This window comes from Primulina huaijiensis, chromosome 6 (genome assembly GCF_012295235.1).
Source record: "Primulina huaijiensis isolate GDHJ02 chromosome 6, ASM1229523v2, whole genome shotgun sequence".
Taxonomy (NCBI): domain Eukaryota; kingdom Viridiplantae; phylum Streptophyta; class Magnoliopsida; order Lamiales; family Gesneriaceae; genus Primulina; species Primulina huaijiensis.
Window position 1 is genome coordinate 930886 of NC_133311.1, and position 14700 is coordinate 945585.

The 14700-nt window shown below is 33.5% G+C and overlaps 1 protein-coding gene across 1 annotated transcript; it reads left to right on the plus strand.

The window, feature by feature from the left end:
• The first annotated feature begins 4899 nt into the window (after nucleotides 1–4899).
• Nucleotides 4900–10417, plus strand: LOC140978239 (ABC transporter C family member 14-like). The gene is made up of 11 exons (XM_073443106.1): nucleotides 4900–6377; nucleotides 6511–6831; nucleotides 7012–7098; nucleotides 7198–7821; nucleotides 7922–8086; nucleotides 8216–8510; nucleotides 8640–8854; nucleotides 8994–9299; nucleotides 9493–9556; nucleotides 9682–9921; nucleotides 10041–10417. The coding sequence occupies exons 1-11, from the start codon at nucleotides 4977–4979 to the stop codon at nucleotides 10139–10141; spliced, it is 3819 nt and encodes a 1272-aa protein (XP_073299207.1). The 5' UTR covers nucleotides 4900–4976; the 3' UTR covers nucleotides 10142–10417.
• The last annotated feature ends 4283 nt before the right edge of the window (nucleotides 10418–14700 follow it).

Below are 14700 nucleotides of genomic sequence, written 5' to 3' on the forward strand. Positions count from 1 at the left end.
ATTCAATGATAAGTTGGGAAAGACATTTTGTGAGTTTCTTGTTGTTTTATAAAGCAAGTCAATTGTCAAATAAATACTAAGCAACAAACAATTATTCCTTAAAGTTATATTTAGATTGATTGATTCATTTCAAATGTATTTTTGTTGTTTATAGAAGTAAAATCATAAACTTCAAATCTACTTCTTACAAATTTTATATAGTATTCATGTTAATTATAATAGATTTCAAATCGATCAAATAATGGTGTCATATCGTTTTACTTTCTATTACTAATTTGTAAATAAGTAACGTGTGAGTTTCAGATTTGATTTAACTTGAAATTCACGGATTTCAATTCCATCTTTCTAAGTGAACCTTTAGTTTATTCACATGTTATTGGGTGTTCAATTAATTTAATGTCTAAATATTGATCTATCTAGATAATTTATTTTGAGCCAATAATTTTAATTTTTTAAAGAACTTTTAACTTTAAATTAATATATTTTTTTTTGAATTAGAATCAACTTTCTCATGATATGAAACAAATTAGACATAGTAATTATATCCACCATTCATTTTACAGCCAATCCAAGGTAAAATTTTATTATATTCCTACGATATAAATTATGATAATAAACTTGAAATTGAATGAAAATGGAAATGTGTAACGTTTAGTTCTAATTCGGGAAGTCGATGAAAGCGATAATACCTTGTATTTTTTGTCCATACCAAAAACAAAAAAGAGGGGGTTTGGTTTCAATTTATTGGCTATATTTTCTATTTTCTAAAAATAATATATTTTGTAATTATTTTATGTTGTCTGATGTAGATAGTAAACATCATTTGATAGTACTAAAAATATCTTTTAATATGTCGAAATTAATATGACTGAAAAATATGTTAAAATACATTTAGAAGGGCTTGAGGTCCTATTCTCATACTTGGGTGATCGGATAACTATCTTAGTGTTTGTCCAAAAGGAAAGATTGACCACGGTCCGCTGCGAGTACACTAAGTAAGTGACCCACTCTACTCTATCATTCAATCGTGACAGCCTGCGTTTCCATAAAGATCTCAATCCAAAGAAATAAAGTAGGAATATTGGATTGGTCCATCCCTTTGTGGAGTACAAACATGATCTATAAGTAAATAGATTAATTCAAGGGCGACGAGACCAAGGAGCTGCTTCAAAGCTCGATGTAATTCAAATTCTTAGTCATTCGCTCCCAAAATAGGGTATTCCCCGGTAGAAAGAGAATATTTCGAATAATTAATAAACTTTATTACAACATTATTTATTCTAAAATTTTACTTGATTATATACATAAGATCACTGAATTAAATCAATCTTTCATGAAAATAATTTTTTTCTCAATTATATTTAAAATTCTCTTTAAATTTTTTTCACAAAATTATTGATCGATTAACTTAGGAATAAATTATTAATTAATAATTATGATGAAGTTAAAAAATCAGTTGAATGTTCCCCACGAAATATTGTTAAGTGTAAATTTTTTATTGATGTGACAAATTTATAATTATGATGAGTTAAAAAATAAGCTGAATTTTTATATGCGATAACCATTAATTATTGATGTAATTATAGAGAATATTGAAGAAATGTCGTATATGATTTTCTCTCGTACTTATGTCACGACCTTTCTACGTACTACATTTAAGTGACCGAAATCTGCCAAAGAAAACTATTCTTTCGTAATATAAGTTTTGTATTTTGTAAATATGTTTCACGAGTCAATTTTGTGTTATCTAATTTTCAAAATGTAAACACATTATTCATACAAAATTTTAATGTGTTTAATGTAGTTCCATCATCATGTTTCTTAAAAATTTATAACTAAACATTACACATTTCCGTTTTCTTTCATTTTAAAGTTTGTTTTCATAATTAATTAAGGATGTAAATGAACCAAATCGAATAAAATAAAAATTTTATGGTTAAATTAGATATGTCATGGTGCAATAATGGTCTTTACTAGAATAACAATCGAAACATGATATTTTTATGTTATTAAAATATTTGAATTATACTATTATCACAAAATATACTTTTTGGAAGTAAGATGACAAACATTTTATCATAACAATTGGTATCAAAGCTCATATCACTTATTCCAAAGAGTTCAATTATTACGATATAGATTTTTGGGATACAATAATTTGTCCATACTATGAAAGAAATCAAAATGATGTTTGTGTTGCCATACAATTTTAAAAATTTGATTCACATCGTTGTCACATACTATAAATTTGGAAAAGAGGCAAGAATTTGATTATTCAATATATATTCGAACTCGAATTCTGAAGCTTGAATAGTTAAAAAAAGGCAAAAACTTGTGTGAGACGGTCCCACGGGTCGTATTTTGTGAGACAAATCTCTTATTTGGGTCATCCATGAAAAAATATTATTTTTTATGCTACGACTATTACTTTTCACCCTGAATATCGGTAGGGTTGACTTGTCTCACAGATAAAGATTCGTGAGACCGTCTCACAAGAAACTTACTAAAAAAAATTGCTTGAGTTTGAGATAGGCGTGGAAATTTCGAATATGGTTGTAAGTTATTCGAATTGTTGCTGAAAATATATATTTGGAATAAATAAAGCTAGTATGGGAATGCAATTTGTGAACTATTTAATAAAATAATAACTCTGGAAAAAATTGGAGTTTCACTCAAATTTGATAATTTTAAATACGAAACAAATATTTTTTGTGTTATCTTGAAAAAATCTCGACTCCGTAATCATAGTTATCGCTCTTAATCTAGTTTTTCAAATACTTGTCTAATTTTTTTAACATTTAAACTGAACAAATAAATTTTATATTATATAAATTTATTCTTAAAAAATAAAATAATACAAAAATGATTTCATCGTAGGAAAATACGATTTTATGGCCGACTTATTATACACAATTAATATGGTCCTCGGAACTATTCGACGTCTTAATTTAGAGTTCCAACAAAATTAATATTAAGTAATTGCTCACCGATGGATCAACTAGAGGACAAAGACATGCATGCTTTGAATTAAAAAAAATTAAATATAATATTTTTTCACAAATTTATATCTTTTCAATATTATAAATTTTTTTTTTCACATATACAAAATATTATAATTTCTAGGGTGGGTGAAATGGAGGATATGAGATTTTTATTTTTCAAAAATTTATATATTTACCGATATTCAAAAAAATCAATTCATAAAGGGAAATTTTATTATATTTTTATGATGTACCCAATAATCTTAGATGAAAATATATTAGATATCGATGTAAAATTTGGCAAAAACTTGTGTGAGACGGTCTCACAGGTCATATTTTGTGAGACAGATCTCTTATTTGAGCCATCCATGAAAAAATATTACTTTTTATGCTAAGAGTATTACTTTTTATTGTGAATATCGGTAGGGTTGACCTGTCTCACAGATAAAGATTCGTGAGACTGTCTCACAAGAGACCTATTCGTAAAATTTTGTACGAAAATTTTTTATGCTTAATTATTTTATGGGTTTTTGTATGTCAATGCAGGTGTCATATAGATTATTTTATTAGATCATCAATTTTGTTATATTGATATTTTATCTGACCTGACTCGAGTCGTAAAAAAAAATTTATTTTTCATAAATATTTTTTTAAGGTTAAAAATAATTAAGTTCGAATCAATTCTCTCTTAAGTATTGAATTTACTATAAAAATAGTTTTTTCAAGGTGAATAAATAGAAAGCGTATTTTGTTAACAGTGTTGTAGAATAGTTTTTATTTATTTATTTTAAAATATTAAAAACAAATCATGTGAAAAACACGTTTTACTAGAATAATAATTTGTTGACGATTATCTAAAATAAATATTTTTTTTCATCTTCAATATTTGTATATAAGTCATCGTGAACTCCATAGACGCCATGCTAGAGCTCTGCTTCTTACTTCTAGCGCTTACTCGTGTTTCTACTCCTTCATCTTCCACCTGAATCTATTGTTTTCAAAGTGGAAGTGGTCCTCCTCCATGTTCATCTTCTTCATTACTCTCTGTTTACGTATTAATTCAATGAATTTTTTAATTTGCTTCAGTGGGTTGAATTTTGACGTCATGCATTTATTCCGCCTTTAAGTTTATCGAGAAGGTATCTCCTTTACTGATCTTGATTTCGTTTTCTATCAGATGGTGGTTTTATTGAGATGGTTTCTTTGATCGTTTTAATGCAGCAAATTTTTAACTAATATATTCATTTCGTTTCAGAGATTCTGCAATCTGTCGCTGGAATTAATTAGGCCCAACTGTTTTCCGGGGCGGCAACTATTTGCTGCGGTGCACGAGCTGGTGTTTCTTTCTCGGAAATCTGGGGGATATAGACTGGTTTTCCAAAGCAGGTTCAAAGAGGAAATCCCATTTCATTTCTTCGCTTGATTTTGAAGTTTTGAGCAAAAATGACATCTTTGTATTGGCTTACCACACTTTCTTATTCCGGTTCTGCGGTTCAGGCATCAGATTATTTCACTTTCTTTCTGTTGTTCAATGTCTAAGGTTCATTTTTCTTTCTCGCTTACCACAAAGGACACCTTTTTATCTTCTGTGGACATGTTGTTCTTGGTTGTCAAGTTTGTGTTTGCAGTCCAAAAGCAGCTTCTTGATCTTCAACTATTTCACGCATTATTGCCTTTGGTAAAAAGTCTGAACTTCAATGGGAGATATATAGTATTTGTTTTATACTGGTTGTTTCAATTGCTGCACTGATTGCTCATGAGAAGAAATCTCTAGCTCTTACTCACTCGCTGGCCGACACTTCGAATATAATGGATTGTAGAATTTCTTGTCGTGTTCTTTACTTCAGGCCTCGCACATTTGATATTTTTTTCACTAAAAAGGTTCTTTTTTTTGCCTTCAAAATTTGATGATATTGTTTTTCTTTGCTAGCTGTTCTTCTTGTTGCTGAAACTAAAGGGTCCACTGGGATTGGAGTGCTTAGGGACTGTGAACCAATGATGGATTCAGAGAGCAAGCCAGACGAACCCCTTTTGAATAAATCTCATGTGACTGGGTACGCTTCGGCCTCTATTGTGTCGAAAGCCTTTTGGATTTGGTTGAATCCCCTCCTGAAGAAAGGTTACAAATCAGCCCTCGAGATAGATGATGTGCCAGCACTTTCACCAGAGCACCGGGCTGAAGCATTAGCTGAGCTTTTCACACAAAATTGGCCTAAGCCTGAAGAGAACCCGAAGCATCCCGTTGTGAAAACACTGGTGAGATGCTTTTGGAAACAAATTGCCTCCGTTTCATTTCTTGCAATCTTAAGGCTCGGTGTAATGTATGTTGGGCCAACACTTGTACAGCAGTTTGTTGATTTTACCTCTGGAGATAGAAGTTCTCCCTATGGATACTACCTTGTATTGATTCTATTGATCGCGAAATTTGTGGAAGTTTTGAGCTCACACCAGTTCAACTTCAGTACTCAAAAACTGGGGATGCTTATTCGATCCACGCTTACTACTGCTTTATACAAGAAGGGGTTGAGGCTTTCGGGCTCAGCTAGACAAGATCATGGAGTTGGACAAATAGTTAACTACATGGCGGTGGATGCTCAGCAGCTCTCGGATATGATGTTGCACCTAAACAACTTGTGGCTTATGCCATTGCAAATCATCGTGGCCTTAGTTATACTTTATCAGTACTTGGGCGCCTCAACATTTGCCGTACTAGGTGGAATTGCCTTATTAATCATGTTTGTGTTGGATGGTACCGGAAAAAACAACAAATTCCAATTTAATATTATGATGAACCGTGATTCGAGAATGAAGGCAACAAATGAGGTACTCAACTACATGAGAGTGATAAAGTTCCAGGCATGGGAAGAATACTTTGACGAGAAAATCCAATCATTTCGTGAAAAAGAATATGAATGGCTGTCGAAATTTACATATTGCTTAACTGCCAATATCATTGTGCTATGGAGTGCGCCGGCTTTTCTTGCCACAATTGCATTTGGATGTGCTACTCTTTCCGGGGTTCCACTTACTGTAGGCACAGTCTTTACAGCAACCTCGCTCTTAAAGATGTTGCACGAGCCGATGAGGTCTTTCCCGCAATCAATGATTGCCATTTCACAGGCCATAATCTCTTTTGAACGACTGGATAAGTTCCTGACCAGCAAGGAGTTGGACGATAAATCAGTTGAGAAGGTTCAAGATTGTGGAGGAGAGATTGCTGTGGAGGTCGAAAACGGGTCGTTTAACTGGGACGATAACAGTGGGAAAGAGATAGTTAAGAACTTAAATTTTGAGATCAGAAAAGGGGAGCTTGCTGCAATTGTTGGTACTGTGGGATCAGGGAAGTCTTCCCTTCTGGCGGCAATTCTTGGCGAGATGAACAAACTATCAGGAAAGGTGTAATGTTCAAATCTTATGTTTAGTGGATACCGTTTTCAATCTTTTAAGGATCCTATTTTTCAACTTATACCTAAATTTCATCGAATGTATCAGACTCTTATGAACTCTAACTGGTTTTTCTGCATCACAGATCAGAGTATGTGGTTCCACAGCCTATGTCGCTCAAACATCATGGATCCAAAGTGGAACAGTACAAGAAAACATATTATTTGGCTTACCTATGAATGGAAAGAGATACAAGGAAACTATCAGGGTGTGCTGCTTGGAGAAAGACTTGGAAATGATGGAGTTTGGAGACCAAACTGAAATTGGAGAACGTGGTATCAATTTTAGTGGTGGCCAGAAACAACGAATTCAACTTGCAAGAGCTGTTTATCAGGATTGTGATATTTATTTACTTGATGATGTGTTTAGTGCTGTTGATGCTCACACTGGATCAGACATATTCAAGGTGAAATGTCTTATCTTATCAAGAAGAATCTACTATATTTTATATACTAATTATTTTTTAATGTCATGCAATTTTCAGATTATTGTTCCTCTATATTTTGGGAATTTCTTTCACAAATGAATAATGTATCGAAATGTTTTTTATTACAAGGAATTGAAACATTTGATTGTTCTTTCGCAGGAATGTGTAAGAGGAACCCTCAGAGGTAAGACCATTATACTTATCACCCACCAGGTGGACTTCTTGAATAATGTTGATCAAATTTTGGTATGTATGAAACCCTTTGATTTCCAAATCTTAATGGCATCAATTTTCGAGTTTTAAATTGGACATAAAAGGTACTCAACGGTGGCATCTTCAATCCAGGTCATGAGAGACGGGATGATTGTTCAATCTGGAAAATACAATGACCTGCTGAAGATGGGCATGGATTTCAAAGCTTTGGTAACAGCCCATGAGTCATCAATGGAACTTGCAGAGGTGGAGACAACCTCAGAGAACATAGCTTTCCTGAAATTATCTAGTCAAAGATCGTCTAAGTTTGGAGAAGAAAATGGTGAAGCTAATTCTCAAGAAAGGTCTGAGTTGAATGGGGGAAGTTCAAGGCTTGTCAAGGACGAAGAGCGAGCAACCGGGAAAATAAGTTTGCATGTTTATAAGTTATATTGCACCGAGTCTTTTGGATGGATAGGAGTGGTTGCTGCATTGGTCTTTAATCTAGCATGGCAAGGAGCTTTAATGTCAAACGACTACTGGTTGGCATATGAAACTTCAGAAAAACGTTCAGCGTCATTCGACCCTATTCTGTTCATTGAAATATACGCTGCCATTGCTTCCTTTTCCTTTATACTGGTTGCGATAAGAGGAACTTTGTTTGCTGTAATGGGTTTAAAGACTGCTCAAAATTTCTTCAAACAAATTCTTCATAGCATCTTGCATGCTCCTATGTCATTCTTTGATACTACACCTTCTGGACGAATTCTAACTCGGGTAGATCTTAATATGACAGCTTTTCATTGTAAAACTTTTAAATATCTAAAAGATTTTTATATCAAAATCTGATCCCTCAAATGGTTTTCTATACGTGCAGGCTTCAACTGATCAGACCAACGTCGATATTATAATGCCTTTCTTTCTAAGTCTTGCGATTTCGGGGTATACATCACTTCTTACTATCATCATCATAACTTGTCAATATGCTTGGCCAACTACAATCCTTTTGATTCCACTTGCTTGGCTAAATATATGGTACAGGGTAAGTCTTTATCCCTATGGTCAAAATTTTCTTAATCTTCTTATTTGTTCAAGCTGATCCAATCACATTTTATAATCTCAATTCATTTGCATATGAGTGAACTTTTCTCTGATGGGCTTTCGTTTCCAGGGGTATTACCTTTCTACATCTCGGGAATTGACTCGACTGGACTCTATAACAAAGGCTCCTGTCATTCATGATTTCTCAGAGAGTATATCAGGAGTGATGACTATTCGTTGTTTCAGTAAGCAGGAAAGATTTATTCAGAATAATATTAATCGCGTAGATTCAAATCTGCGCATGGACTTCCACAATAATGGATCCAATGAGTGGCTGGGATTTCGTTTAGAACTTATCGGATGTTTCATTCTCTGCATATCTGTGCTGTTTATGATAATTTTACCTAGCAATATAATTGATCCAGGTATGTTGCATACCTCAAATTTCATGACAATGCAGCACGATATCAGATAACTAATCATGCTTGCAAAGTATTAAAAAAAAAAAAAAGAAGAGATCTTTTGACGCATTATTCAATGACATGATTTTGCAGGGAATGTCGGTTTATCCCTTTCGTATGGGTTATCGCTTAATTCTGTGCTCTATTGGGCTGTGTACTTGAGTTGCTTTCTGGAAAACAAGATGGTTTCGGTTGAGAGGATAAAACAGTTTACAGTCATACCGTCGGAAGCAGAATGGAAGAAAAATGACATTTTTCCTCCACCGAATTGGCCGATCCTTGGCAATATTGAGCTGAAAAACTTGCAGGTGAAACAAATGATGACTTATTTTTATACTAATTATGATCTCTGTCGACATTTCAGCATGCCACAAGAAATTGGAACAAACACGAACTCGTCAAACTAGCTGTATCTGACATGTTTTGGTTACAATTGTTGATAAACAGGTCAGATATCGCCCAGATACTCCGTTAATTCTTAAAGGAATTACACTAAGCATTAGAGGAGGTGAGAAGATAGGTGTTGTTGGCCGTACAGGCAGTGGGAAATCAACACTGATCCAGGTTATATTCAGATTGGTGGAGCCATCAGGTGGAAGAATAATCATTGATGACATTGACATTTCAGCATTGGGGCTTCACGATCTTAGGTCTCGTTTCGGCATCATACCGCAAGAGCCTGTTCTTTTTGAAGGAACTGTGAGAAGAAACATCGACCCCACTGGGTTGTATTCGGATGATGAAATATGGAAGGTAATCTGTTGATTGCTTAGGTAAGGTTGTTTCTTAATGCTAGTTAAAACGCAAAATTTTCAGTCTGAAATGTTATGAATTGTAATTCAACTGTTTTTAAAAAAGGAAAATAAAGGGATGCGCTCTTCTTCTTACCTCTGTTTTCTTTCGCTTGTTGGATGCTTATTTTGTGGTCCATGGACTGGTTTTGAAGAGCTTAGAGCGGTGTCAACTCAAGGATGTGGTTGCTGAAAAGCCAGAGAAACTTGATTCAGCTGGTAATTTATACCATCTACATGCTTTACTATTTATTTTTCACAGTAGGACAAATGGACAAAGCAATTCTTTGGCTATTTGGAATGGTAGTCAAGCCTTAGCTTAACTATTCGTATGTGTTTTGCAGTTGTCGATAACGGTGAAAACTGGAGCGTGGGACAAAGGCAGCTTCTTTGCTTAGGAAGGGTGATGCTAAAAAGAAACCGGCTTCTGTTCATGGACGAAGCAACTGCATCAGTTGATTCATATACAGATGGAGTGATTCAGAAAATAATCCGGGAGGACTTCGTATCCTGCACCATCATCAGCATTGCACACAGAATACCGACGGTAATGGACTGTGACAGGGTCCTGGTAATAGATGCAGGTGAGTTCCTTGTCCCTTTTCATGCCTTCATTAAATAACTTGACACATCTGACACATTAAAATGAATGCAACTGTTCCATGTACATCTGAAGTATGATTCTTTCTTCACTATCAAACAGGAAGGGTGAAAGAATTCGACAAGCCGTCTCACTTGCTTGAAAGGCCTTCGCTCTTTGGAGCATTGGTTCAGGAGTATGCCAACCGATCATCAGAGCTTTGAACAGCCTCTCGGACGACCTTTTTTGAATGATTGATGCGGAGATGAATGGCCAGCAACGGTGAAGAATATTTCCAACCAACTGCATGCTAGGACTGAATAAACTGTCTTTTAAATTGTAGGGGAATGGTTTGGAGCAGAAAGGGCTTCTTCCAGAAACCTAAAGATCGGGGATAAGCTCTATGGAAATTCCCAGTATTTGAAATTTATTTAGCTGAGTTATATTTTTGACAGTGGGGCAACTCTTATCCTTGAGCTTTGTTAAATTTCTTATCAAATGTACTAGTGAATCGGATGTTTCTGTATTTGCACAATTTTGCTGGTTTACTCGAGTTCTTCCAACATGGAGAAGCTCATTTCAAGCAATCACAACATTAAAAATGTGCCACATTCTTACATATTACCACCAGAAAGAAGATTAGGGGAATTGCTTATCCTGTAATGAGAATTCAGTCTAGATCTCGAGCAATAATTAACACAACTTCCCAATGAGGGCAACTCAGGCAAAATTCAATCAATGGACTGGAATCCACCATGCCATGGCCTTCAAGTTCTTAAAAATGAAGAATGCCTTGTAGTGGTCAATATGGGGCACATATCCAGGTGTGAACTACTTCCTTCTTTGATCTTACTCACCATTATGTGTAGATAGTCGATACAAGTATAGTCGAGCTCGGCTCGAAGGACTGTTCTACAAGTAGAGCTTGATTGAATACCTTGACCATTTGTTATTATTCAGAATCCATTCTATGGTTCATTAGATTGCTCAAAATTAAGATCAAGATTTCTTCAGGAAACCTGTAATGACAATACAGCCTCAATGGTAGCTCATTTCATTTGTCGAATAAGGTATATAATATGATTTTAAGTATATAATGAAAAAACACATGAATAAGATAAATATGACTCAAGCTCAAGTTACAGCCATAGTCCTACAAATGCAGCTGATCACGACGGTCGTGATCAACACGAGCTATGGTCCAACCACCCGTCCTTCCGGTCACCCGATGCAGTCTTAACACACTATCAACTCTGTGATGGAGTAGTTGCTTGTTAGTATCCCTTGCTATTTCTTGAATGATTCAAATACTACTTAGCAATTTTGCTTGCTAAAATGGTTAAATTATTGTTATTAATTTTTCTTAAAAAAAGATTTTATTTGAAATCAATTAATGTAAGTTATCAATAATTCATATATTTATTGATCAAGTCCAAATCTTAATGTTAACAATTCTAGTAAAACAATACCGTATTAAGCACTATTCCGAATATATTTCAGTCATTTATTATTATTATTATTATTATTGTTGTTGTTGTTGTTGTTGTTAATTAATTAATTAATTAATTAAAAAATGGATATTATTATTATTAATTAATTAATTAAAAAATGTATGTGACGTGGTCATTTCTTGGGCGAGAAATTTGGATTTATTATATATGGTCCAGTCAAATATAAATGTACTAGTATTTAATTTGTTGCAGCTGTTCAACCCAAACGTGTCGTAGAAACAAATACAAAATTAAAGAATAATGGACTAAAAATTAATTAATTTTAGGTTTGAGTAATGAGGAAGAAAATGATACAACACACTTGTTATATCATGCATGAATAATCAAATTTACTCGCTACGATCCACAGTCGTACGAATGTGACGAGCGTGTATAATTGATTTCTATAACAGCTAGTTAGTTTGTATTTGATTTCACTCGATGTGTAAATGGTTAAACAAGTTATCTTAGGAGTAGTCATTAAATTGTAAACTATTTTGATTAATAGATATGAAACTTAAGTATCATAACATATTTCATAATAACTTGCTCAAAATCACTAATTTTTTTGTTTTTTTATTTAGTGTATATTATATATAAATTTTAAATTGTACGCATAACTTACATATGAGTAGGTCTCTAATTGTGAGACGGTCTCACGAATCTTTATCTTTGAGACGGGTCAACCTTAATGATATTCACAATAAATAATACTCTTAGCATAAAAAGTAATACTCTTTCATGAATGACCCAAATAAGAGATCTGTCTCACAAAATACGACCCGTGAGACCGTCTCACACAAGTTTTTGTCTTATTTAGATAGTTGGGTTTGTTGAATTTTCTTATTTTCTAGTTTTATAATATTTTAATTTGTTTCCCCAAATCATGAAACTAAATAGAATTGAGATAAAGTAAATTAAACAATAAATTGACAAAAAATGAAGTCAAATTTCAATTCTCTTGCATACGCCTTTGAACGTGTTTCACAAATTCAAAGTCACCCTTAAATCATGAGGCAACATCGATCTTGATTTTAAAATTAGATCGTAATATCATTTATTGATTTTAAAACTCAATCTTAGTATAATTTTTTTGTTAAAAATAATTGATTATGTAAAAATTAACAAGATATATATATATATATGTAATTATAAATAAGTTATACCAAACTGTTTTTTTAAATAAAAAAATTGCATTAATCAGTTTTTTCCAACAATAAAAATTTAAAAATATAAATCTTAAGTATTTTATAATCATAATAATAATAGAGTAGGTCTCTTTTGAGACGATCTCACGAATCTTTATCTGTGAGACCGGTCAACCCTACCGATATTCACAATAAAAAGTAATACTCTTAGTATAAAAAGTAATACTTTTTCACGGTTCACAATAAAAAGTAATAATTTTTCATGGATGACCCAAATAAGAGATCCGTCTCACAAAATACGATCCGTGAGATCGTCTCACATAAGTTTTTGCCATAATAATAATATCAATTTTAATTTTGTAATTAGTTTTTGTAGTATTTATGGATATATTTTATATTTCAAGTAATTTTAAAATTAAATCAAACCTTATATTCTCTCACCTCACGACCAATTCAAGTCGAGTCAAATTTTATATTATATGCCAAGATTCAAAGTCACACATTGCAATGTAATGAGTAATTTCATGCAGCGGCAGTATATATCAATACACACCACCCCTCCATCTTCTGCATTCAAATCATATCCAATTTTCGATTTTTCTTTTCAGATTTCTTGATATTCAATCAGAAAAATATTGTGAAATCATCATTCATCATGAAGAAAACTGCTCAGAATTTGATCTTAACAGCCTTATTAGTATTAATTTTCCTCCTTATCATCGTGAAACCGACCGAAGCCGCTCGAATCCTCAGCGGAGAAGAAGAACTATGGCGGGCTCCATCGGTGCAGCGCCGCGGCCTTCTAGTTGTAAACCCTCCGGCTCCGAATGGATGCACGTGGATTCCGGACACCGGCGGCCCCCCATGCAAGCTCTCTGCGATCGATGAGCGTCATTTTGCCGGCAGCCGCACAACTCCACCGCCAACGTTACCCGAAAACGAAGGATTTTCAAGGCAAATGATGCAATCAGGTGTTGAAGCTAGCTGATAAGAAATGAGGCTGCATGGCCATGACATAACTTTATTTTTTTATGTTGAATATTTTGACAAGTGACAAATTTTTGTAGTACAACTTATTTAAAAGAGCACTTTCATTCTTTCAACGTGATGCATATTTATTTATTTGCGTGGAATGTTGTCCAGGTTAATAAATTACACAAATTGAGAAATTATATAATAATTTTTTATTTTAATTGTTAAAATGAATATATAACTAACTTCTAACTATTTAAATTTTGTTTCATAAAATTTAATAAATCGGCTTTTATATATTTAAATTTTAGTCTTACTCAAGTACATAACGTAGCTAGCTCGATCTTCACCATTCAAAAGCAGTATCGAGGTTCATGTACGTGTTTCAAACCAAATTGAACGGGGTAAAATAAGGGCAATACAAAGTTACATTGGAAATAATACAGATCGACATTGTTCATATGAAGTCTATCCTGACCTCACATATAAAAAATCGGGTTAATAACGATCCATCGTTCGATCCCGAAAACAACACCTCAAGGTTGGTTTGGCTCAACCTATATATAGAATAAGTAGTAAAAACCAAATTTCCATGAAAATAAGAAGATCCACCATAATTGGTCTAAAAACAGTAAATTATTCAAGAAATCCTTGAATATGACATATCACATGAGAAAACATATCTAACTCAAACTTCTTGTTGAATATGATACAGTTTGATTTGAAAAGATATACATTAGACTCATGATTGGCATTGTTCGAGGTGAAGCCGATCAAACAGAAAAAGTTGGACTAACAGATTATCAACATAACTAAAACATATGCGGAAACAAACTGCTAGGAATATTATCTAAATATGCGCTACACAACGTCACCATAAAACCAAAGATGAAGCCGATTAAACAGAAAAAGTTATGCACTTAAGATACAAGTTGGACAAACAGTTTATCAGCTTTTATGTTTCTTGTTTCACTAATTTTTATCAGCACTTTCGAGTGTAATCACCAATGTTTTTTAAGGTCAACTAAATTATTGTGTTCTCCGAATAGTCACCTTATTTTGCTTTGCGAACTCCCCTCTATGATGCTTAACTAAAATGTCGTAGACCCGTGAAGTTTGTAAAGGTTATCCATGCGTAACAGGCCAGAACGGTCCCACAGGAAGGTTAAATTG

Coding starts and splice junctions, on each gene's coding strand:
- LOC140978239 (XM_073443106.1), top strand. CDS start 4,977: ATGATGGATTCAGAGAGCAAGCCAGACGAACCCCTTTTGAATAAATCT. Junction 6,378..6,510: donor TGAACAAACTATCAGGAAAG/GTGTAATGTTCA, acceptor TCTGCATCACAG/ATCAGAGTATGTGGTTCCAC. Junction 8,087..8,215: donor GGCTAAATATATGGTACAGG/GTAAGTCTTTAT, acceptor TTTCGTTTCCAG/GGGTATTACCTTTCTACATC.